This window comes from Rhinoderma darwinii, chromosome 13 (genome assembly GCF_050947455.1).
Source record: "Rhinoderma darwinii isolate aRhiDar2 chromosome 13, aRhiDar2.hap1, whole genome shotgun sequence".
Lineage (NCBI taxonomy): Eukaryota > Metazoa > Chordata > Amphibia > Anura > Rhinodermatidae > Rhinoderma > Rhinoderma darwinii.
In genome coordinates this window covers 43,711,035-43,735,552 of record NC_134699.1, presented here as the reverse complement: position 1 = coordinate 43,735,552, position 24,518 = coordinate 43,711,035, and the positions used below count along the sequence as shown (strand labels likewise).

At 45.2% G+C, this 24,518-nt stretch overlaps 3 protein-coding genes across 7 annotated transcripts in view; 2 read left to right on the top strand and 1 right to left on the bottom strand.

The window, feature by feature from the left end:
- The first annotated feature begins 2,118 nt into the window (after positions 1-2,118).
- Positions 2,119-13,954, top strand: MIF4GD (MIF4G domain containing). Of its 3 annotated transcripts, XM_075846869.1 has the most exons (7): positions 2,119-2,247; positions 9,968-10,182; positions 10,294-10,367; positions 10,491-10,600; positions 12,165-12,320; positions 12,456-12,548; positions 13,636-13,954. In XM_075846869.1, exons 2-7 carry the CDS (start codon positions 10,172-10,174, stop codon positions 13,861-13,863), a joined length of 672 nt encoding a protein of 223 aa, XP_075702984.1. In that variant the 5' UTR covers positions 2,119-2,247; positions 9,968-10,171; the 3' UTR covers positions 13,864-13,954. The 3 variants fall into 3 exon arrangements, with proteins under 3 accessions (XP_075702984.1, XP_075702985.1, XP_075702986.1); XM_075846870.1 differs by lacking the exon at positions 9,968-10,182 and having other exon boundaries at positions 2,120-2,247; XM_075846871.1 differs by lacking the exon at positions 9,968-10,182 and having other exon boundaries at positions 2,120-2,247; positions 10,260-10,367.
- Positions 13,955-16,300: 2,346 nt separating this feature from the next.
- Positions 16,301-22,523, bottom strand: MRPS7 (mitochondrial ribosomal protein S7). Of its 2 annotated transcripts, none has more exons than XM_075846200.1 (5): positions 22,293-22,523; positions 20,524-20,715; positions 17,493-17,556; positions 16,798-16,965; positions 16,301-16,705 (listed from the first exon to the last, which is right to left on the bottom strand). In XM_075846200.1, the coding sequence occupies exons 1-5, from the start codon at positions 22,346-22,348 to the stop codon at positions 16,484-16,486; spliced, it is 702 nt and encodes a 233-aa protein (XP_075702315.1). In that variant the 5' UTR covers positions 22,349-22,523; the 3' UTR covers positions 16,301-16,483. The 2 variants fall into 2 exon arrangements, with proteins under 2 accessions (XP_075702315.1, XP_075702316.1); XM_075846201.1 differs by lacking the exon at positions 22,293-22,523 and adding an exon at positions 22,198-22,261.
- The window catches only part of GGA3 (golgi associated, gamma adaptin ear containing, ARF binding protein 3), a 61,071-nt gene continuing 58,932 nt past the window's right edge, over positions 22,380-24,518 (top strand). For both annotated transcript variants that reach the window (XM_075846198.1, XM_075846199.1), the window contains exon 1: positions 22,380-22,486. In XM_075846198.1, coding sequence (XP_075702313.1) covers positions 22,447-22,486 — 40 coding nt within the window. In that variant the 5' untranslated portion in view covers positions 22,380-22,446. The remainder of the gene's footprint in view (positions 22,487-24,518) is intronic.

The window sequence follows — 24,518 nt, the reverse complement described above, 5'->3', positions numbered from 1 at the left end:
ATACAGCAAGAAATTGACGTGTGACAAAAGGTAGAGAAGATATTGGTCTTTGTGAGCTATTCAGCCAAGGCGGAGAGGACAGTGCAAGAGAAGACCCACTCTTCTCAATGCGCACCCATTGCTGACCAGCATGTGAACGGAACCAGTCCACTATTCTCATCAAGAGTGCGGCTTGATGATATAATTTGAAATCCGGTAAGCTCGCAGCACCCTCCAGTTTAGGGTGACTGAGGAAAGAGAACCTAATCCGAGGTTTCAAAGAATCCCACACAAATTAGGTAATGTCACGGTGCAACGTCTTAAAGAAGGCAGTGGGCATTATGATCGGGACGGTTTGAAATATGTACAAGAATGTACATTTCAGTAAGATGTCCATTTTAATAGTGTTGATACGTCCAAACCACGACCACAACCATACACTTCCAAGTTTCGCAAAGTGCTCTACAAGACAGGAGTATAGTTCAGCTTAAATTATTCCGACCGGTGCGTGGGAATATGTACACCCAAGTATTTCAAAGAAATGGGTTGCCATTTGAACGGGAAGACCTGAGTGAGATTAGCAGCAAGAGAAGCATCAATGGATATATTCAAGGACTCTGATTTAGAGTAGTTGACTTTAAAATTACTTAGTTGGCCAAATCACTTTGGGCTTTTAAGTGAGACCCATGTTGAGGACTATCCCCCAATATATTTGCATTTCTGCACAATTCGTTGCTTGCCAATAATTGGGCTGGGCATAAAAGGAGTTGGGGTATTCAGAAATAAATTGGTGGGCATAAAATTTGCTTTGGTCCACATAAGCTGTATCAAATTGTCTATGAAGAACAATTTGAAAAAGCCGATTACAGGCAGCCCTTCCGTCTGCACGTGCGTTCCTGCCGCAGCAGTAATTTCTGAGATTTGGGGATGACAAATCACTGCTGTCATTACCAGGGTCAGGCAGAACCTGGGCACTAATTTTCCTGCGACCACAAAGAGGTCCTCAGTGTCACTAGAGGAGGACTCTGGTTCCTGACCGTTCGCTGAGTCTGTATCAGATGCGATCATGTCATACGCCTCTTCAGCAGTGTATTGTCTTGCTGCCATTTTATAAGTGTGTGTGTGTGTGTATATATATATGTATATATTACATATACACGTAGCTCACTGAACAGTAACAATCCGTTGTATAACAGTTTTTTTTTTTTTGTCCTTCACATCTGCTTCGGGGTTCCCTTCGTGGTTTCCGTCGGACCTGTCCGTCAGGGGACCCCATGAACCGAAACCAAACAAATAAACGGAAGCGTAGTCGACTGCGCTATTGATTCCATCAAAATTATGATGAAAAAAAACCAGAATGAAAAAAAACCCTCCCTTATACATTGTGAGGTGGTGGGGGTCACACACTGGCAACAGGGGAACTGAAAATAAGTGTTTATTCTGGGTTTTTTTTTTTACTCTGAGGTGCATACAACACGATACAGGCTCTGATCTCTCCAACTTCTCTTCACCAACAAAGAGATCAGAGCTGTCCGTTACTGTTCACCCACCCTGTGTGTAAACGCACTGCGATTGGTGGGTCTGAGCAGATCCACAAATCACAGCAATCTCCGGCAATGGACCGCTGCTATCACCCATTGTGTGACCCCACCACCTCACAATGTATAAGGGAGGTTTTTTTTTCATTCTGTTTTTTTTCATCATAATTTTGATGGAATCAATAGCGCAGTCAACTACGCTCCCGCGGACATCTTGGCTGTATGGGGCCCAGAAATTCCTGATGGCGGCCCTGCGTACACAGATGAAAACTGACTTATAAAATTATTCTTCCCGAAATGCATTCCTTCACATTGTTCCTTGGTTATATCATAGTCCAGATATAAGGCCGTAATAGGCAGATATTTAGGCATTTTAACTATACTAGAAAATGTTTGTTCTGTAATGACAAAGTAAAAAACAATTTCTCAGGGTTAACATTTTATAAATGTACTTCTGGCTTTTGAATTGGACCCTGAAAGATGACATTTTGACAGTGACTAAACTTCAGCCACACTTGTAAGAACAGTGTCAAATTTATCCACTTGGTGGCGCTATTTCAACTTGTCCTTACAGAAAGCGCTGCATTAAGAGGTCCCCCCGAAAGGTGTCGCTGTGGTGTATAGATTACTGCGGCCTGTTCTTACTTCAGTCCGGGCCTAGCCTGAGAGTTCGTCCTTATAAAGAAGTAACCGTCTCCAGCGCAGGCTTCATGGCGGTACGCGGCTAAAGGTGAGTGCCGGTGCATGTAGACAATGGCGAAAACCCGTATATAAATTGTTAATGCATTCCTATCCCCGAACATGTCGATGATTTATTAGTGACACGATGGGTATTGTGACGGGTGTGACGTGGTTTCCTGGATCGCTTCAGGTCTTGTCAATATGGCTGTACATTCTCTGCATAAGCAACTGCTTATTGTGGATTGACTGGAAATAACAGGCCTACAAGTACTGGGAAAGTAACCCAGCTGTAGTGTGGGGTGAACTGCCACCTCCTGGTTAGACCATAGTGAGGGCTATCATATTATCAAAAGAGGGGTTTATGGAGATAGATAGATATATCATTGATTTAATTTTTAACTAAAAATCAGTTTCGTTCATCTAAATTGGAACTTGCAGAAAGCCGTGCACCGACTGAAGAAACAGTTCACACAGTTTTTTGACGTGGAAACCGTCGAAAATACGCGCCAAAAATGCCTCCCATTGATTTCAATGGGAGGCGGTGGCGATTTATTTCCCGTGAGCGGAAAAAACTGCTCGCGGGAAAAAGAAGGGACATTCCCTATTTTCGGGCGTTTACGTCTCTGACCTCCCATTGACATCAATGGGAGGCAGAAAAAGCGTATTTCGTAGAGTTTTTTTTCCCGCGCATCTCAATGGCCACGGATGAAAATCGGCGTGCAGACCGAGCAAAATCTGCTCCAAAATTCCAAACGGAAGTTTGAGGCAGATTTTCTGCCTGCAAAAAATTCTGTGTGAACCCGGCCTTATTCGGAAATTTCAGCAACAAAATTTGCCACGTGGGATTCCACCTTTGGGTACGTTCCCAGGCAAGAGGATACGCGGCGAATTTTCTGCAACAGGGAATCTGCAGCGGCACCTAAAAAAAACCTGCAGATAAATCTGTCTCAGAAATCCGCACCAAATAGTGCGTTTTTGCTAAGCACATTACTGTGAAAACTTTTCCCACAGTGGTTTTACGTGCGGATTCAGTGCTAAACATTGATTATAGCAAAGTTCATGTTCACCTATGGATTTCCAGCGGTTTTTACTGCGTTTACTGAGCCGGGTTCTTGTCGTAGCGTAAACGCTGCAGAGTTTCTGCAACGGAATTCTGTGCGGAAATTCCGCAGCATTTACAGTAGCAGCAAAGTGGCAAATATTCCAAAAATCTCCTGCCCACTCTGCAGAAAAAACCGCAGAGTAAACATTAATAAATTGACCTGCAATGCGGAATTTAATTCCGCAGCATGTTAAAGAGGCTCTGTCACTACATTATAAGTGCCCTGTCTCCTATATAAGCAGATCGGTGTAATGTAGGTGACTAATGCTTTTTATTTAAAAAAACGATCTGTTTTCACCACTTTATTAGCGATTTTAGATTTATGCTGATGATTTGCTTAATGCCCAACTGGGCGTATTTTTACTTTAGACCAAGTGGGCGTTGTACAGGGGAGTGCATGACGCTGACCAATCAGAGTCATCCACTCCTCTCCATTCATTTACTCAGCGCATAGGGATCCTCCTAGATCCTTATGTGCTGTCTTATACGGACACATTAACAATACTGAAGTGTTTAGACAGTGAATAGACATTCCACGGAATGTCTATTCACAATCTCTGCACTTCGTTACTGTTTCTGTGGTAGTTACAGCAGAGGAAGCGAGATCTCGCTGTAAATGACAGGAGGTTACAACGAGATTACGCGTCCTCTTCTGTAACTACCATAGAAACAGTAATGAAGTGCAGAGATTGTGAATAGACATCCCGTGGATTGTCTATTCACTGTCTAAACACTTCAGTATTGTTAATGTGTCAGTATAAGACAGCACATAAGGATCTAGGAGGACCCGATGTTTTCCCCCAGTACTAAGGCTTCTAGTAGCATCCTATACTGGGAGATGCCGGGCTGCGGGGACTGTGTGCGCTCTGTTAGGAGCACACGTAGATTAACGGGTTGCGGACACAAGGACCAGCCCGTTAATCTACGTGGGGTGGTCGGGAAGGGGTTAAACTGAAGAGATCAATAAATGATTCTCTGAGTTCTATTTCTTCGGGGCCAAGTTTGCAAAGGTCGGGTTCGCACTTTGTTTTGATTAGTCTAAATAATTCCTATATTTATTACACATCGCTATAGTCTTGTGATTCTCACTCAATTACAGTTGTAATAGATGTAAAAAAACGATATAGATTTTCTTTAAAATGTGTTCTTGCCACCTCTGTTATGAGACTGACGAGTGACCTGTGATATTTGTAAATCCAGTATGCTTCCCTATTTTTTAGTTGGGAAAATCTATTGTTTGCAGTACTTGGTATCTGTTCCAGGGGTGTGACAGTTACCTCGAAATTTCCCCCTGTGCTGCTGATGTAAATGTTATAGTGACATGTCAGAAGTTTTGATTGTTGGGTGCACGAGCACTGAGACCCCCACCAATCGCTAAACTAAGTGGCAGAAGCCTTCAGGTTACCATTGTGCCGCTTCGTTTAGGATTGGCTTTCCTAGGGGCGGTGTGCGGACTGATACATTTTCTATTGAGCCCATACACAACTCTGAGGATAGCCAATCGTAAATAAAGTGTCACAGCGCTCACCCCAATGTTTATGCCGCTTCTTTTTAGCAATCCGTGGGGGTCGACGTGCTAGGATCCCCAATGATTAAAAAACTTCTGACACGTCACTGTGAGATATCACTTCTTTAAAGAATTTTACCCTTTCAACTGGTTTTGTGTTCCCCAGGGGTTTTCATTCTGCTGACCTATCCACAAGATAGGTTTTCAGTATATGATCTGTGGGGGTGCAACAATCGACACCCACACACATCAGCTGAACCAGCTGCCCCTATACCCCTGAAGATGCAGCTCTGCTGTTATAGGACCACAGCTTCAGCACCCTGGCGCCACTGCTATACAGTGGACATTGCTGGAAGAAGACACACGACACCGTTGTAAAAGTGGAAAAAACAACAACTTTTAATACAATAAAGTTAACAATTCAAAAACGCCAATATGGCTACAACAAAAGCACCAACATGGTGCAAACGTACTGTTAAAAGAAATCAAAAAATGTAATTGTCTAATAACTGCTGGAAAGAGGTGTCAGGGGTAGTTCTAACAAAACTCCCCTCTAAAACGTCCTGGTTACCCTGGATAGGGTAGTGCCCCGAGTGGCCTGGGACAGGTGGTGTGCCAGATGGGACAGATGGTAGAGTTGACGAGTAGGACGACGGTCCAGGTTGGCTCGGTCCATACTGTCCTGTAGAAGGACCAGGTTGGCTGTATGGTACGGCTGATTGAGCAGACGGAATCTGTCCTGGAATTGCCCATAAGCCCCATAATCGCTTCAATAGGTGCGGTCCCGACTAAAAAAGAGTGGGGACGATTCCATTCCCCAATAATGGTTGCGTGTCACAGTTGTTGTAGGTGGAAATCGTGCCTCATCCACCTATTGTTGATATGCATTGAGGAACCTCACTATGGGGGATGGATTATTTGGAGGGACGAAGGCCTCCAAAACAGATGTTATCGCCATTTGAGCACGATACCTGTTTGCTTCTGGGATCCGGTGCAAAAGGGGTCCCAAAGATCGTAGGAATGACTCTTCAACATCCTCTTACGAGGATCTTTCAAGGTACCCCAGTACCCTCTGGTTTATCCTGGCCCTGGTTACGTTCTCCTCTGGGGCAGAAGCTGTTGGACGTTTCCGTCTTTGCACTGGATGGATGGCAGAGGTTGTGATTGAGGGAGTCCCTGGCTCCTCGCTGTTGATGGTCGTAAGCTCCTTTGCATCAGGAAGGTTGATCTGGATGGCATCCAGATCGACCTCTTCCACATCCTGTTGCTGCTGTGGTGGATGGACCAACAAATTATCGGTTGACCTACGTTGTGAAAGACATGGAAAATTTATGATTAATCATTGTGAAAGTACATGCCATATTGCCCTTTGTGGCACTATAGTATGGACCACAGGGGACTTTGGTCCCACTATCATGCACTTACCACTCACAATTAACTGCCTGTTGCGTGATGTTAGCGACCAGAGTTGAATTTTGTTAAACCATATTAAAAATAATTTAAATTAAATTAAACTAAAAATAAAAAACAAATGTTCAAAATAAATTACTTACGGCCGCGTGTCCATAACTCTGTTAAGAAACTGTAATTGCTTGTGATAGGAGTAGGGCCTTTTCTTCAAAGGAGCATCCCCACTCCTGGCGTGCTCCCTGAGATATTTCTTATATTGGTCACGGCAACATGCCCATCGTGACTACACATCTTTTACTGTAAAAAAAATATATAAATGATTAAGCTAGTTTAAACATAAAGGGCCCTGTAACAAGAGGAAATCCTCAAAAGTGCTACCTGTGACCTTCTAACAAAGTCACTTTGAAGTACGGTAATGGCAGCCAGTTCTAGCAACATATGACGAAAACATGATTAAAGAGGCTCTGTCACCAGATTCTGCAACCCCTATCTGCTATTGCAGCAGATAGGCGCTGCAATGTAGATTACAGTAACGTTTTTATTTTAAAAAAACGAGCATTTTTGGCCAAGTTATGACCATTTTTGTAGTTATGCAAATGAGGCTTACAAAAGTCCAAGTGGGCGTGTATTATGTGCGTACATCGGGGCGTTTTTAATACTTTCACTAGCTGGGCGCTCTGATGAGAAGTAACATCCTCTTCTCTTCAGAACGCCCAGCTTGTGACAGTGCAGATCTGTGACGTCACTCACAGGTCCTGCATCGTGACGGCCACATCGGCACCAGAGGCTACAGTTGATTCTGCAGCAGCATCAGCGTTTGCAGGTAAGTCGATCTTACCTGCAAACGCTGATGCTGCTGCAGAATCAACTGTAGCCTCTGCTGCCGATGTGGCCGTCACGATGCAGGACCTGTGAGTGACGTCACAGATCTGCACTGTCACAAGCTGGGCGTTCTGAAGAGAAGAGGATGTTACTTCTCATCAGAGCGCCCAGCTAGTGAAAGTATTAAAAACGCCCCGATGTACGCACATAATACACGCCCACTTGGACTTTTGTAAGCCTCATTTGCATAACTACAAAAATGGTCATAACTTGGCCAAAAATGCTAGTTTTTTTAAAATAAAAACGTTACTGTAATCTACATTGCAGCGCCGATCTGCTGCAATAGCAGATAGGGGTTGCAAAATCTGGTGACAGAGCCTCTTTAAAGTTATGGCAATTATAGTATGACAATTGTGTGAAAAGGGCAAAGGTTGCCCTTCCATTGGGGGGTTCTGTTGGAGCTTTCAGTGGGGGGAACCCCTCAATGGAAAGGCAAACGGAAACCTTAGCTTCCCTTTGCATCACCATTGTTGTCAATGGTGACGTAAACGTTGCTAAAAGTTGTCGTTTATCAACGTTGTGACGGTTCCCTTGTTTTGATAGAATCAATAGCGCAGTCAACGAAGGGACAGAGTTACTTACTAACCAGATCACGCATCTTGCCTCCTTTTGCCCACTCGATAGGTAACACCTCCTGCCCAATTTCTTCCCAGACGGCATCGTTTTGGTGGCGGTCATGGTATTCTTCGCTAGCCGTGTCCAAGACAGCTAGCCGCTCCTGGACAAGCAAAATTAGGCGCTCTACGTCCATGTTTCTTGGCATTCTGATATGTCTGCTCCCGCTTTCAGTATTGATCTGCACGTATCAAGCTGTGTAGCTTTTTATATTACAATGTATAATTTAAAGGGCTAGGCTAATGGATATGTGCTGATGCTCGCACTCACACTGTTCCTGAAGATGGTGCCACACAGTGCCCACGTAGATAGTGCCACACAGTAACCACGTACAAAGTGCCACACGGTCCACATGTAGATATTGCCATGCACTGCTCCCTGTAGATAACGCCACAGACCTCCTGTATATGATGCCACACAGACCCACTGTAGTTGATGCCGCACACCCCCTGTATATGATGCCACACAGCCTCCCTGTAGATCATACCATACGGACCCCCTGTATATGCGACACAGACCCCCTGTAGTTGCTGCCACACGCCTCCCTGTATATGATGCCACATAGCCTCCTTGTAGATCATGCCACACTGACCCCCTGTATATGCGACACAGACCCCCTGTAGTTGATGCCACACACCTCCCTGTATATGATTGCCTACATACTCAATACAACAATGCCCTAAATACTCACAGATGCAACGCCGTCTCTCGTTTCTGCAGGTGTGGTCACACGTCTGCACGGGATCTGGCAAGGCGGCACGATGACGTCATCGAGGCGCCTTCGCAGAACCCATGAAGACGAGTGACCACACCTGAAGAGGACAGCGCTGCAACATTGAGTATGCCAATGATGGCCAGCAAGGGATCTAGTAGTTCCCTTGCCAATCACCATGTCACAGATCCGTTTTTAACGTTTGTTACATGTATTGACAGCCGTTAAAAACGTATCCATAGACTTCTATGGGGGCCGGCAGGCCGTAACAACTGCCAAAAATAGGACATTTGTGGGTAAATAAAATTCCTATTTTTGGATGTGCTGCCTTGTTCCTTGAAAATTGTTGTTTCCATTTGTGGAACCTTGGATCAGGTTCCTGTAAAGGCTTGCGCCCATCATATTACATCAAATATTCTCTCCGGTGCTGTGATCATCTTCCCTTCACACGGCCGTTTTTCACTGTCTTGTGAATAAGGCCTTAGGCTACATACACACGACAGTCACACAGCCGTTTTTAAAACAATGAGGTTCTATGGGTGTATTCACATGGCTTTTTTTTTTAACGGCCCTCACACTGCTATGTCTACAGAAAAACATAATTAATGGCGTTTGAAGAAACAAAAACAGTCAATGGAAAGTCTTCGTACAAGAGTACCTGTATGAGAGTCCAGACTGCCAAAGCGTCTGCCACATCTCGTGTCTCAAATGATCCGTGGCACAGGTGACGCTTGGCGTGGCAGATGACACTGGACATGGCAGATGGAACAAACACGACTCCAACACTAGACTTCAGCTTAGGAACAAACCCAATTACAGGCTACAAGATACGGGAAGCAGTATACGGGAACACTGGGAACAGGACACAAGTAAGGGGCCATTTGCTTAACTAACATGGGAAGACAACAACAACAACGCTCAGGCAAGGAGAGGAAGGGCAGAGTCCTTTATATAGTCCAGGATGTAAAGGGATTGGCTGGGAAACCTACACAGGTGTGTGTGTGTGTGTGTGTGTGTGTGTGTGTGTGTGTGTGTGTGTGTGTGTGTGTGTGTGTGTGTGTGTGTGTGTGTGTGTGTGTGTGTGTGTGTGTGTGTGTGTGTGTGTGTGTGTGTGTGTGTGTGTGTGTGCGCGCGTGTGTGCGCGCGCTGGCCCTCTAGGGCACCCTACGGGACACAGAGGAGAGCAGCAGCTGCATGTTCCAGCCTCTCTGGGGAGGGAGACGCCGGCATGAAGAAACTGTCCTGCGGTCGTGGCTACCGGTAAGTGGGACGTGCCGGCGGTCAGCTACCGCGGACACAACATTCAGTAAGAAGATCGGGTAGGTCCAGTCACAAAATTGCACATTTGATTGGCTTATGACAAAAAACAATATAGGGTTGCAAAAATAAAATAAATTGACGACTGGGTGTTACCAGTTGGGGGATGTCGCTCCACAGTCTGACAGTGTCCAATCAGTGCTGAGAGTGAGACTGCGTAGGGACACACCCCTTTGGCAAGGGAATGGTAACACCCAGTTGTCATTTTATTTATACATTTCCAGAAGGAATAACAGAAGCATGGCACAACAAAGAGTTGTAAGAAAAAATTCTCCCGAATTCTTATTCCATGGACAATACAAGTATTTACTAAACCGGAATGTCCGGAGAGCTGATAGATCCTCTTTAAGACAAATTTTAAAAAAAATGAACTAATTGAGAATTTACAAGTAAGAATGGTGACAAGATAGAACTTCCAAACCAGTTGTATGCTTTACAGGTATATATTGACTTATTTTCTGATTGTGCCATATAGTGCATGTTGTGGCTGTTGAGTTCTGTCGTTTTATATTTTAGGGTTTTTCTTATTGCCGTGTTTTTCCTTGCTCAGGACTATGGGGGAAGAGTACAAGATACAAATATTTGATGCTGAGACCCAAAATCTTCTCAAGACCGCTTTAAAAGGTTAGGGACACCTGGAGTCCATGATTTTACTGTGCAGTTTCTATATCCTGTAATATGTTTCCATGCCGGAGATGTACCTGTTCAACTTCATCATGGTGATCGTTTTTTTTTATCTTTTCGCAGAGCCATCCAGTGTAGATCTAGAGAAGGTGGCCAATGTGATCGTAGAACAGTCACTTAGAGATAACATGTTTAGCAAAGAGGCTGGGAAAATGTGCTACACGATTATTCAGGTAAGACATCTTTAGATATGGATAAATAAAAGAAACAAACACGGCGCCACATCGTGTGAGTAAGCCCAAAAAAACAGTCAGAGTATGACGAATGGATGCTTACCACAGCTGGATAGGTCAATCACTTGGAAACAGATGTAGATCGTGGTGAGTGCTGCTGCCGAAATCCCAAACGGTTACGCCAATGAGTTACCGTGCAATGTTATCAAATGGAGGTACAAAAAGGGGGATTTGAATACGGCGCTGCTACTCAAATAAAGATGCAGGAATTAATAATAGTATTTATTTGTAAGATGGCTACGCGTTTCAATGCCGCATCGGCATCTTCCTCAGGCCATACAAAAACTGTTAGATATGGGCTGTGAAAATGAGCACCGATCAACGAGATATCTCGTTTGCGCCTTTCGCTAGGAGCTATAATCAGTACTGTATGGGGACAAGCCAATGTTGCTACAGTCGTAAGTTTCCATCATGTTGGCAGCACCTCTCCCTGTTTACACAGGGGGATGCGCTGCCGACAACGATAATATTTAATGCTGCATAAACGATACGATCAGACGATGAACGAGCGATTGCTCGTTCATCCTCTGATCATTGCCCTGTGAAAATAAATAAATATAAAAATTACCCGTCTGAAACCAATCTCGCCTAAAAAGGAAAAATTCCCTCCTGACACCAAGTGGCAATCCAACTGGATTGGGAACGACCAGTGAACACAAAATACAAGCAGGACATAAAAATGGTACCCAGTCACAACGGTGAGAGACGGAAACCATTGGCTAGGTTTCAGTCACCATTGATATCAATGGTGAGGGAAACGGAAGCTTAGGCTTCCGTCTGCTATCCGCTGAGGGGGTAACCCGACAGAAACCTCCGACGGAACCCCTCAACGGAACACACACTGTGATGTGAACAGGCCCTAACTCCTAGAGACAAAACATTCATTTTTGGTATTGTGATTTAAAACTTTGTACCATTTTTATGTCCTGCTTGTTTATTGTGTTCACTGGTCATACCCAATGATTACAAACCATTTATGCAGGATTCCATTCTGCCCGCACATGCCGGTTTGATTCCCTAGTATTAGGGTGCCCGTACACGTCGCGGCGTTACACGCGCGTTACCACTGATTGCCGTGCTTTACCTGTACTTGCCATAGTTGTAAGTACTTTACACAGTGGAGATTTGCTGCAGATTTTGCTTGCATTTTTTAAGCCAAAACCAAAATTGGATCAAGGATGGCAGACCTATAAGATCTGCCTTCCTATATTTCTTCTGTTTATTTTTTAAGCCAAAACTAGCAACGGAACCTACTCTCAAAATCAAAATCAAAACTGCACTGTGTGAACAAGGCCTTACTCAGTACATGGCTCCAACACATTCGATGATGACTAAATTCTCTACCTGCAAGTTTTGAGCATGCACAGATATAATTCAAGAGGCTTTACTACCCCTGAGCACTCCGTGAGGCAATGCTGAACGATCATTCATCTCACTGACGTCTATACGGCCAACTTCATCCTTCCCTGTTCTTACAATATAGAATTGTCCTTCTATCTTGCAGGCAGAGAGTAAAGACTCAGGCCGCAGCGTCTTCCGATCGTCACTCTTGAACAGACTACAAAGTGAATATCGGAATCGGGAAGAGATGAGATCTCGCTCTGTTCAAGAATGGGTGTGCTATGTCAGCTTTATCTGCAATATTTTTGACTATTTGAGAGTAAGTATCACAACTCATGTTAATGTGATTCTTCTCTACAGTTTCTGCTTAATATGTTAATTCTTGACATGTAATTTGATTTTTCTCCTTCCTCAGGCTAAGATTCACTAAAACTGTATGCCCATTTCCCTTTAGGTCAATAACATGCCAATGATGGCCTTGGTTAATCCTGTATATGACTGCCTCTTTCAGCTGGCACAGCCTGAAAGTTTACAGAGAGAGGAGGAGGTATGGAGTGAAATAATTCATATAACGTTTTTCTCCACCCTTAGCACTTTTCCCAGTACATCCCTCATGACCGCACCACAGGAGGAGGTTGCCCTATTGACCTCTATAGGGACAGGAAGACAGGTTAAAAGGCCCCTCCAACCACCCACTTGCCAGTGTTCTTCCTGTCCCTACAGGGTCAGGAGCAGAGAGACATCGCTCCTGGATAAACTCGGGAAGGGTGTGAGATCGGGGAGTCCGTGCACTCTCCCTTCTATTCCCCCCTATGTGCCTAGGCTAATTACCTCTCTAACGAGAGGTCCCTTAGCTTCCCAACCAAAGCACCTACCTTAGGAATTCTAGGCGGGGTTCCGGTAGTGTGCAGAGTTCGGGACGCTGGGCTGCTTCCGGTCCACGGCCATCTTGGAAGGCGGGAAATTCAAAACGCCCGTATTTAAAGGGACCCGCACAGGTATGTAGTTAGCGTTAATACCTCTACCGTGGAATTATATATGCAGCGCCGTCTTCTTCAGGTGTGGGCTCTAGTCTTCACGGGTTCTGCAAAGGCGACGCGATGACGTCACCACACGTGAAGAAGACGGCGCTGCATCGGTGAGTGTGTAGGCATTCAGCCGATTGTTTATTAATAAATGTCAGGCTGTGTGGCATCATCTACATCGGGCGGTGAGGCGTCACCTATAGGGAGGCTGTGGCATCTACAGGGGGGCTGTAAATAGTGTCTTGGTGAACATGTGACCTTCCTTTGGGTGTTTTCAGGAGGTTGGAAAAAAAAAAAAGCACTTGACAAATAAAATTCTTTCGTTTTTTTTAACGTCTATGAAAAACGGATTTGAAACGGCCATTAAAGACTGACTGGAAACGGATGAAAATTTGGAGACACTGATGCAAAATGGCCCTGAAAACCTGACAGTTGATCAGTTTTTAATGGCCATTTTTCTTCACTGTCGTGTGAATGTAGCCTATAGGGGGCAGTCAGTCACCACCTTAACAAAAGCTAATGAATGTACCGCAGTGTAATCCAGTTTGACTGTTTGAGGCAGGACACCTACTCAAGTACACATTTACCAAGCCATGGTTTTGTCTGCAGGTGGATTGTTTGGTTCTACAGTTGCACAAGGTTGGGGAACAGCTGGAGAAGATGAATGCCAAAAGAATGGATGAGCTTTTTTCTCTGCTACGAGATAGCTTCCTGCTTCAAGCTGGACTGGGATCACTGGCCCAACTGCTACTGCTCGAAATGATAGAATATCGAGCCGCAGGCTGGAAAATGACAGATGCTGCACAAAAGTATTACTACAGCGAGGTGTCGGACTGATACTGGTGGACTGCAGCTTTTTTAGAGGGAAATGTCACTTTACGGTCAATGGAGTTAGGAACACATTGCAATAATTCAACCCTATGATTCATTAGATCTGTATATTGAAATGATCACTCGTTACATATTTGAAAAATTTGTATTTCATAAGGATTTTAAGCTTGATTTTACTGACTCCTCTGGCTGCCAGGGTTTTATGTGAGATTAATTATTTACTATAATAGCAGAATTTTCCTGTGAGGTGGAGCAGTTTGAATGGTTCTCCTTTTGTTTTGGTGTTACAAGACGTGAAATTATATTTTAATAGCCTTTCTATAGTTCAAGAAGAGCCCATTAGCATTCCAGCAACATTCAGACTCTCTCACTGCTCGGAAGGGGACTTCTAAATATAGCAGTATTGATATGGTCTTGGCCTGAACCAAATGTACCAATGGGATTCCTCCTAAATCCAGAACTTCCTGGTAATCCTGACTCACACTCTACCCCAGGATGGGCATCTATTACCCGGCCTTATCACTGGTTCTCAGGGTTATTTTTTTTCTTGTACTGTATTAGGGTATTATTGCTGTGTGAGCCAGTGGGTCTTAAAGGTGTTTTCCAGTCCCTAAAAATTGATGGCCTATCCTCAGGATAGGCCATCAATAGCTGATGGGTCGGGTCCAACTACCGGAGCCCCTGCCGATCAGCTGTTTAAAGTGAACATGAGAAGGCTGCAGTACTGTCAATCGCCACTACATATGTGTTGACTATTTACAGTGAGCAGGTCGAAATGAAGGGGAAGCGCTGCACCCCCTTCAAAACAGCTGATCGGCGGGGGTCCCGGGAGTCTGACCCCGAGTGATCTGCTATTGATGGCCTGTCCTTAGGATAGGCTATCAATTTTTAGGGACTGGAAAACTCTAATGACTAATGAGTGATCTTTCCAGAGTGTGTGATGTGTAAGTGAATAAAGGAGTCTGCTCAGCATTGTTATTTTTTTTTTAAAAAACCTGATATTTCTAAACCGATATGCACAATGAAATCTGAAAACTGCTTCATAGCAGATTCTGCCATTTTGACTTTTATAAACTTGCTTTTTCATAATCAGATTTTTTTGGTGAAAATTGTACATTTTTTGCATAACCTTTGTAATTCCAACAGTACATGCAACGGAGGATGCTTTTATGAATTTTAATTAAAATAGGTTTTTAATACAGATTGTGTTTTTTATTTATATCTGGTATAGATGTGCACTTATTGGGGAAGGTGTAGGGATTTTAGACCCCCTTCTCGCTCTATAAGCCAATGCTGCGTCAATTGAGGATCCTGGCACTGAAGGCAGTCATTAAAACAAGAGAACCCTGGTGTAGGTACATCCATGCAGGTAACCGCTGACCATATGAGCCCCCAGGATCAAGACTCTGTGTAATCAATTGCTGGCAGGTTGGGCCTTTAAGTAAAGAGTGTTGTCTAAGGGTGGGTTCACACACAGCCTAAAAATATTACATGCGGATTTCCCTCATTTCATTATGATGAATAAGATTGGCTATGAAAATCCATGGCACTTCCACAGCAGATGGGACGGCCTGTACATTTGAAAATCGGCAGCATGGCTAGACTCCGCTGCAGATTTTTTTTACACTGTAAGGGCACATTCAGACGTGGTGCAATTGCTGTTGAATTCTGCTGTGGACAGTCCGCAGTGGAATTCTGCAGCAGCTGTTTTTTTAATTTTTGCTTCTATACATTTAGGAAACTTAGTTCAGACGTTGCGGAAATTAGGCTGCGGTGCACACCTCCCCCTTGTGTATAGTGCCACGCAGCACCCCTTGTATATAGTGCCACCTTGCTCCCCCTTGTATATAGTGCCACCCTGCTCCCCATCCTTGTATATAGTGCCATCGTGCTCCCCCTTGTATTTAGTGCCACCCTGCTCCCGACTTGTATATAGTGCTACCATGCCCCCCCCCCCTTGTACATAGTGCCACCCTGCTCCCCCCTTGCATATAGTGCCAGCCTGCTCCCACCTTGTATATAGATATAGTGCCTTAAACCAGCTCCCACCATTTTTGCACTATGGTCGGAGCTATACATCTGTATACAGACAAACTAAGGTTTTGGCTGGATACTTTTTTTTTTCTAACTTTAGGGGGTTGTCTCCTAACAAACAGCACTTTTAGTATGATAGCTGTTGGGGGTCTGGCCCCAGACAAAGGGTAATTTTGCAGAAGGAAGTTGCTGTTAACTGCTCATTTCCTCTGCAGCGGATACTACCAGGAAATTGTAGTATCGCTTCAATTCATTAAAATGAATGGCTGTCCATGTAACACATATATTGAACGGGTCCCCCTCTGTGACCTCCATATACCCTATTAGCGCCCAGATGACCCAATCCCTTTAAGATGTCCAGACTAAAAAAAAATTAAAAAGGAGACACACTAAGTGACTGCCTCTAGAATAATGTCCCAAATGAACAATTCAAAATTTATTTATAATTACAACTTTTCCGGTTATGAAAACATATTTACACAACGCGCTTTGATGTTAGAAATAGTTCCTATTTATATACATCAAGCTCTTCTCTAGACTTGACTGACCGCTCGGTCCATCTCCGGTCAGGACTAATACACAAGTCTCGCATCTACCACCATCGGAAGTGCGCAAAGGCTCGATTTGCCTCTGCCATTTTATGGAGGTCATGCTTCTTTTTGATAATGTTCCCCTCACCATGAAAGGCATCTAGCAGTATATCTGCCAGCCTGTCATACATGAAGGTGCGGCGAGCTTTTTTTTCTCGACCTTCAGTGATAATCCATTTCATTGCCATAAATCGTCGTTTTTTGTCTGTGAGAGGGACAGGGACCTGCACAGAAAAAAAAAAAAGTATAATTTTTATTTTATTTTAATTTTTTTAGAAACCACCCGTTCCCCTCCCAAGTTCACGTCTGTAAATACCTGATAGGATTTCCCTCCCTTCAGGATACTTGTGAGGCCAATGATGGGTGTGCATCGTTCCACTGCCTGATGAAATATGGCATAGGGGTTGCACTCGATGTTCTCCCGCTCTTCTGGGCTGGCCTTGTAATATTTCTCTAACTGTATTCTCTTTATTTTCTCTAATGTCTAAAACACATGTAAGAAAAAAAAAAAATAAGCAAGAAAATACAACCGCAACATATTCCGTCAAGCATTCCATTTACTAGACATTTAGAAGCTTAGGCTTTTGTGGCAACAATTAAGGGGGTTCTTTGAAATTCATCAGATTCTTGGAAAACCTTCCACCCATATTGAAGTGACATTACTGAAGTTCACAAAAACTAAATAGTTAGTGACTGTTGTATTTAAAAATGGTTTTGGGGGTCACTAGAAGGGTATGAAGCTCTCTCCGGATCTTGCCCCATGATCGGATAGGCAGAGCATGCATACGATTATAGCCATAGGGAAAGGGGCTAAGCCACTGCCAGACCTCTGTTTTCCCTAATCACAAGCACACACGTCTGGCCAACTTTACCTTTCCAGAGTCTACATTGACATGCTAGGCTTTTTATATATAAATACAGGTAAACTGAAGGCCTACAATGAAAGTAGACAAAGCACAAAGAAAAAAAAAGTAGTATTAGTGTTCCTTTGTAGTGTGGAGTAGGACTAACCTTGTTTATGATATCTCGCGACAGAATCTTCTCACCGCCTTTCATCATCATGTTGGTGAATTTGCTGTTAACAACAGAGAGTAATGTAAAATATCATGTTGGTGAAAATACAGAAGAGGACAAATTGCAAGCCCATTACTGGGTGACCCATAAATCGTTTTCACGTATAGACTACTTTCTACCAGTCTCGAAGAAAGAAATTGAGGAGGGAATGTTTTGAAGCACGACACAAGGCCTTATTGACAGCCCAACGCACTTATGCAGCGGACACCTCCGTACACAATCAAAGTATTTATCAAACAGCCAAGCATTCTTTGGACACATTTGTTCATGATGAATCCCACTGGCAGGTAAAGAAAACAGACCATAGATTTTATAGATGGGGAAACAAGACTGGAAAACTACTAGCCACTCACCCATCCTATCCCTAAACCACCCAGTCACGGATAATGTTTCCACTGACCCCTCCGACATCGCACAAATCTTTTCAGATTATTACGAGGATCTTTACAGAGCAACCCTGACGTTCCTCCCAGATATTAATGCCTTCCTAGATACTGTCCGATTACCACTCTCTGAAGACCTTCTATTGAACGCGGAGATACACAAAGAGCAGGTGAGGCGAGCTATCTTGCTGCTCTCCAATGGCAAAACACCGGGGGCCGGGTGGCTTCTCTGCAGAATACTATAAAATCCTGCCCCCCCCCCCCCCCCCCAGATAATTCCCACTCTAATTTATTAGAGCCCAATGAGAGCAAACTCAGAAAGAGTCCTACACTTTAAATTAAAGCACCCCTCCCCTTAATTAGGTGCACAGGAGAATAGAAGAATAAAAAGGTTTTGAATTTTGTCAGTAGTTAGAACACAAGCTGCACACAAAAAAGAACCTTGCCATTTTCTATTTGCAAGTACTCAAATCTGTTCACAGAATAACACACAACTTCGGTTTTTAAACTCCACTTAGAACACCGGGCTTGCTGGACAAGTGGCTTGTTAGTGACTGTCAGGAAGACCAGGCACGGGAGATTGGATTTCTGTATAGGTGCCTTTTCCTATGAGTGGGTGCGATATGGGTAACAAATACGTGAAATCCCCCATTACACAAAAAAAGGCTACTCAAAAGATATTGGTAGTGATAGAAATACAATAGGTAAACTCGGAGAATGGTTTGTAGTTAATTTTACATCTGACTATCCGTTCAATGCCATATACAGAGTACTGTAAACGTACTACATAAAATGATAGGTTATTCTCTTTAGGGATCGACGTCACGAGTCCTGACTACCACTAACACTATAGCAATACAATGTAAATGCTGCAGAAAACATGTTCCAATTCCAGCATTTTTACTGCATTGCGCGGCTACTTGGTGTGGGTGAGCAGAAAATCCCGTAGTCGCAGCACATCACAGTGTGGACTGTACCTGCGAAGAGAATAGAGCGGTCATGCAAAAGGGTTACTCCTTCCCTATGCAAGTATGCAAGATCTGCATAGGGCATATCCTATGGAGACACAATTGTTTGCTTTAGGCCTCATTCACACGACAGGGTCCGAGTGTCGGCCGGGAAAATCGGCCGTTTTTGGCCGATTTTCCCGGCCGGTTTGCATCCGTTCCGATTCCGTTCCGGGCCGAGTTGCCGTTTTTACCGGCCGATTTGGACCCGATTTGCATCCGTTTTTTTCCCTGTCCGTTTTAAAATCGGATGAATTTCATTTAAATTTGTTGCCACACACAGCCCTTTGTAGATAATGCCACAGCCCCCCTGGTAGGTAATGCCACCCAGCCCCCTGTTGGTGATGCCACCCAGCCCCCTGTTGGTGATGCCACCCAGCCCCCTGTAGGTAATGCCACCCAGTCCCCTGCAGGTAATGCCACCCAGTCCCCTGCAGGTGATGCCACCAAGCCCCCTGTAGGCGATGCCACCAAGCCCCCTGTAGGCGATGCCACACAGCAACCTGTAGGCGATGCCACCCTGCCCCCTGTAGGTGATGCCACCCACCAGCCCCCTGTAGGTGATGCCACCCACCAGCCCCCTGTAGGTGATGCCACCCACCAGCCCCCTGTAGGTGATGCCACCCACCAGCCCCCTGTAGGTGATGCCACCCACCAGCCCCCTGTAGGTGATGCCACCAAGTCCCCTGTAGGTGATGCCACCCAGCCCCCTGTAGGTGATGCCACCAAGTCCCCTGTAGGTGATCCCACACAGTCCCCTGTAGGTTGCACCCATCCCCCCCCCCCCCCCCCTTCCAGGAGAAGTCACTGACTTCAATGTCCATATATGGACAGTGTAGTCACTCACTTCTCCTGTAGCGGAATCCCCGGCCATAGAGTCGGGGATTCTGCTGCAGAAGTACGTGACTTTGCTGTGTCCATATATGGACAGTGTAGTCATGCACTTCTCCTGTAGCGGCATCCCCGGCCATAGAGTCAGGGATTCCGCTGCAGAAGTGCGTGACTTTGCTGTGTCCATATAGGGACAGTGTAGTCACGCACTTCTCCTGTAGCGGAAACCCCAATCCCCGGCCGGGGATTGGGGATTCCGACTCCTACAGCGAGCAATAAAAGACCCTCCTCCTCACATGCACCCTGAACTGTGAGGAGGAGGAGAGAGAGAGTGCGCGAGCGACGGTAGACCCGGCCATCACTCGGGACACATTCCGGTGATGGCCGGGTATTACCCGGCCCCATAGACTTCTATGGGAGCCGGGCGGCCGGGCACCCGGCCGAAAATAGAGCATGTCCTATTTTTTGACGGCCGGTTTTCCCGGCAGTCAAAAAATCGGTCGTGTCAATAGCCCCATTAGGGGTCTATTATTCCTAATGCAGCCGGGTGCCAGCCGATTTATGAACGGCCGGCACCCGGCCGGGAAACCCTGTCGTGTGAATCCCGCCTTAGCCATGCATCCAGAAGCCACAATGGCGAAGACAAAGAAAATCTGTCCTTGAAATAATATGCAGAAATGAGTGATGGTAAAGCAGATACATCATTCATTCTAAGACACAAGTTCTGTTTGACTTATTGAGAAATACCTTATAGCTGGGTCAGTGAACACAGAGCTGGTCAGTCCGGGGGGACATGCTTTGATTGGCCGAACAACCTTAAGTTCCCATTCCTCTCGATCTTCTTTGCTTAGCTCCTCTATGGGAAGTATGTACTTCGCCTTATCGGTAACCGGTTCCAAGTACTGAGGGTTATATCTGCTCCATCGCACCTGGATTAAACTAAAAACAGAAACATATATCACATGTGGACAATGTAATAACCGGTTATTTCATGTACTGGGGATATGTAAACATTTTCTTCACACTTTCTATCACTGGCACCAGTAATTCAAGATACATACCCAAAGCCTGTAGATGCATCACTACTATGTCCTCAGGACAACACTTAGATTCCCTTTGACCTGCTGCATAAGGCAAGTCATACCTCCCAACCGTCCCAGATCCAGGGGGACAGTCACGGATTCCAGGCGGGTGGTGGTTTGTCTCGGTGGCAACTGCATCTGAGTCCTCAGGACATAGATACCGTTGAATCCAATGGCCGTCAGCTCCCTGAAACGCCTGAATTACGTCCGTAAATAGGGCGTGTGAACGTACCTAAGATGCAGGGATTTTTAGCAAGATTTATTCTTGCTAAAAACTGTGTCTTATAGTCCGAAAAATAGCGTATATATCCGTGTGTTCTTTGTTCCTAATTGACCTTGTGTATTTGGTACGATTGTAACGCCTGCCACATGCATCGCTCAGGATTTTATATTTTTGTACTTGTACCATTGTTGTGATAGGAGGTCTTAACACAATTACCTTTTTTAGGCCGGGTTCACACAGAGTTTTTTTGCAGGCGGAAATTCTGCCTCAAAATTCCGTTTTGACGTTTGAGGCAGATTTTCCTCTCCCTGCACGCCGATATTCACCCGCGGACGTTGAGAGCCGCGGGCATAAAACTCTGCGAAATACGCTTTCTCTGCCTCCCATTGATGTCAATGGGAGGTGAGAGATGTAAACCCTGAACATAGGTCATGTCCCTTCTTTCTAGCGCGAGACGGTTTTACCGCTCGCGGGAAAAAGACGCCTCCGCCTCCCATTGAAATCAAAGGGATGCATTTTCGGCCGATTTTTGCGGCGCGGTTTCCGCGTCAAAAAACTCGTCAAAGGGTAACTAAACGATCAACAGACTTCTGACATGTCATAGTGACATGTGAGAAGTTTTGATCGGTGGGGGTCTGAGCACGGAGACCCCCACCAAATGCTAAAACTGAGACGCTTCGTTTCGGTTCGGCTTTTTCCAGAAATCGATGTAGCGGTGTACGGACTCAATAGAACGTTTATGAGCCCGGAAACACGGCTACATCGTGGAAAAAGCCAAACAGAAACGAAGTGGCTCAGCGATCACACGAGCACTTCTGCCGCTTCATTTTAGCGATCGGTGGGGGTCTCAGTGCTCGGACCCCCCACCAATCAAAACTTCTGACATGTCATTAGTCTGTTGAACGTTTAGTTACCCTAAGAAAAAGAGTGACGCATTGCAGACCACTTCACTCAGTCTAGAGGAGAGACGTGACCGCTCAGCTGACGTAAAGGACACGTCCATGAGAGGAGAGGTGAAGGAAGTGCATGTACCATATACATAGCCTCGTGAACGCACGGGGTCTCCTCTTTTGCCCTTCACTCAGTGTCACCTGTCCAACAACCCAGCTAGCTCACCTCCCGAACATACAGTTATGACAACACTATGACAACACTTCCTGCTCTGCCGCTTCCTCACATTCACTGCATTGTTATGAATCGACAACACGCACCTCGGAAACCCGGCCTTTATCCGCTGCACGAACAGTTTACACCTGGGCGCCGCCATCTTGGATTGAACTCTCACGATATCCCGAACCTCTACAAGCGTCAGTGAAATCTCGCGAGACTGGAGGTGTACGGTTCCTAGAAGTCTCCGCTTGTATCATGGCGGACGGTGACGGGGAGACCCTGGAGTCCTGGCTGAGTGAGTGGCAGACCGCGATACCCGCCTGGTCACCAACTGTCACCTCGTAACTGACCCACATAGCTCAGAATATATGAGGGACAGTAGCTGTACTCCCCGCACCTGCGCCCTGGCGCCCCCCTTACGTTGTATGATGGAGACAGAAGTGTGTGGCCGGGCATGACACATAGGACCTGCAGTACAGGGGCTAGTGTTATATTTGCTGGACATGACTACCCCTCGTGTATGCAGCTGCGGCACATGTATCAATCTGCTGCACTACATACGATGGCAAACGTGGTGCTCCTGAATCCTGCCATGTTATTATTATTATATCAGTGTCGTATCCTGTAATTGTTGTGTTTGAAAATACAGAGCAAGATGAACCATAATATGTAATAATAGAAAACGCCATTCTCATGGCCGGTGGTTGTATGTCCAGTCACTGACATGTGGATTTTACCACAATGAATTCTATCCATTATTAATGGCCATCAGTTCTATGGCATCTGTAGTATGTGTGCCAGCTCCATCACTCCCGCCTCATGCCGGTGATCACCTTCTAGCCCACTGTCATGTGTTATGGCGTCGCACTGTGTGGAAATCACATGAACACTCCTGGAAAAACTGATGTAACACGTGCAGGGTCTGAGGGGGCGAAACATGGCAGCGGAATTTAAAGAACTCCAAAAAGAGCATCCTGGTGCCTGCTTTGCCCCCTCAGGACCTACACGAGGCCCTGCACAGGGTATCAGATGTGCCCAGGGAGTTCCTTTATCTATATTTACATAGTTCCGTAGTTCCGTAGTTTGTACGGTTGAAAAAAGACACGTGTCCATCAAGTTCAACCAAGGGATGGGAAAGGGGAAGTAAAAAATTTCTACACATAGGAGCGTATATTTTTTTGTTCTAGGAAATTATCTAAGCCTTTTTTAAAGCCATCTCCTGTCCCTGCTGTGACGGCTCCTGCGGTGACTATTCCATAGATTCACAGTTCTCACAGTAAAGAAGGCTTGTCACCTCTGCAGGTTGAACCTTTTTTCTCCAGACGGAGGGAGTGCCCCCTTGTTTTATGAGGGGGTTTTACATGGAACAGGGTTTAACCATATTTTTTGTATGTGCCATTCATATATTTATATAAGTTAATCATGTCCCCCTTAGTCGTCTTTTTTCAAGGCTAAATAGGTTTAGTTCCTTTACATTGACATAACATTGCATGCTGTTATTTAGTTTTTGATCTACAAGTACACCCAGATCCTTCTCAACAAGTGACTCCCCCAGTGCAGCTCCCCCTAGGACATATGATGCATAAAGATTGTTCGTACCCCGGTGAAGAAATTTACATTTATCTACATTAAACCTCATATGCCAAGTGGACGCCCAAACACTTAGGCCTCATGCACACGACCGTATTTTTGTCCTCCCGTAAATACTGGCGTAAATACGGGTCCTTGGTCACACGTATTCGACCAGTATTTACGGACCCGTGCCCGTAAATACCGGTCCGGTGTCACCCGTATTTACGGGCACGTTTTCTCTGCAAAATTACACTGCAGTAATAGGCAGCCCTTCTCTCTATCAGTGCAGGATAAAGAGAAGGGACAGCCCTTTCCGTAATAAAAGTAAAAGAAATTCATACTTACCCGGCCGTTGTCTTGGTGACGCGTCCCTCTCTTGGCATCCAGTCCGACCTCCCTGGATGACGCGCAGTCCATGTGACCGCTGCAGCCAGTGATTGGCTGCAGCGGTCACATGGGCTGTAACGTCATACCAGGAGGCCGGACTGGAGGAAGAAGAAGAGTTCTGGGTAAGTATGAACGTCTTTTTTTTTTTTTTTTTTTTTTTTTTACAGCTTTATCTATATTGTGATCGGCAGCCTCTGTCCCTGGTGCTGAAAGAGTTACTGCCGATCATTTAACTCTTTCAGCACCCTGGACAGTGACTATACACGGCCTGATTACGGCCTGAAATAGGACATGTTCTATATTTTTCAACGGCACGGGCACCTTCCCGTAAGCATATGGGGAGGTAACCGTGGCCAATAGAAGTCTAT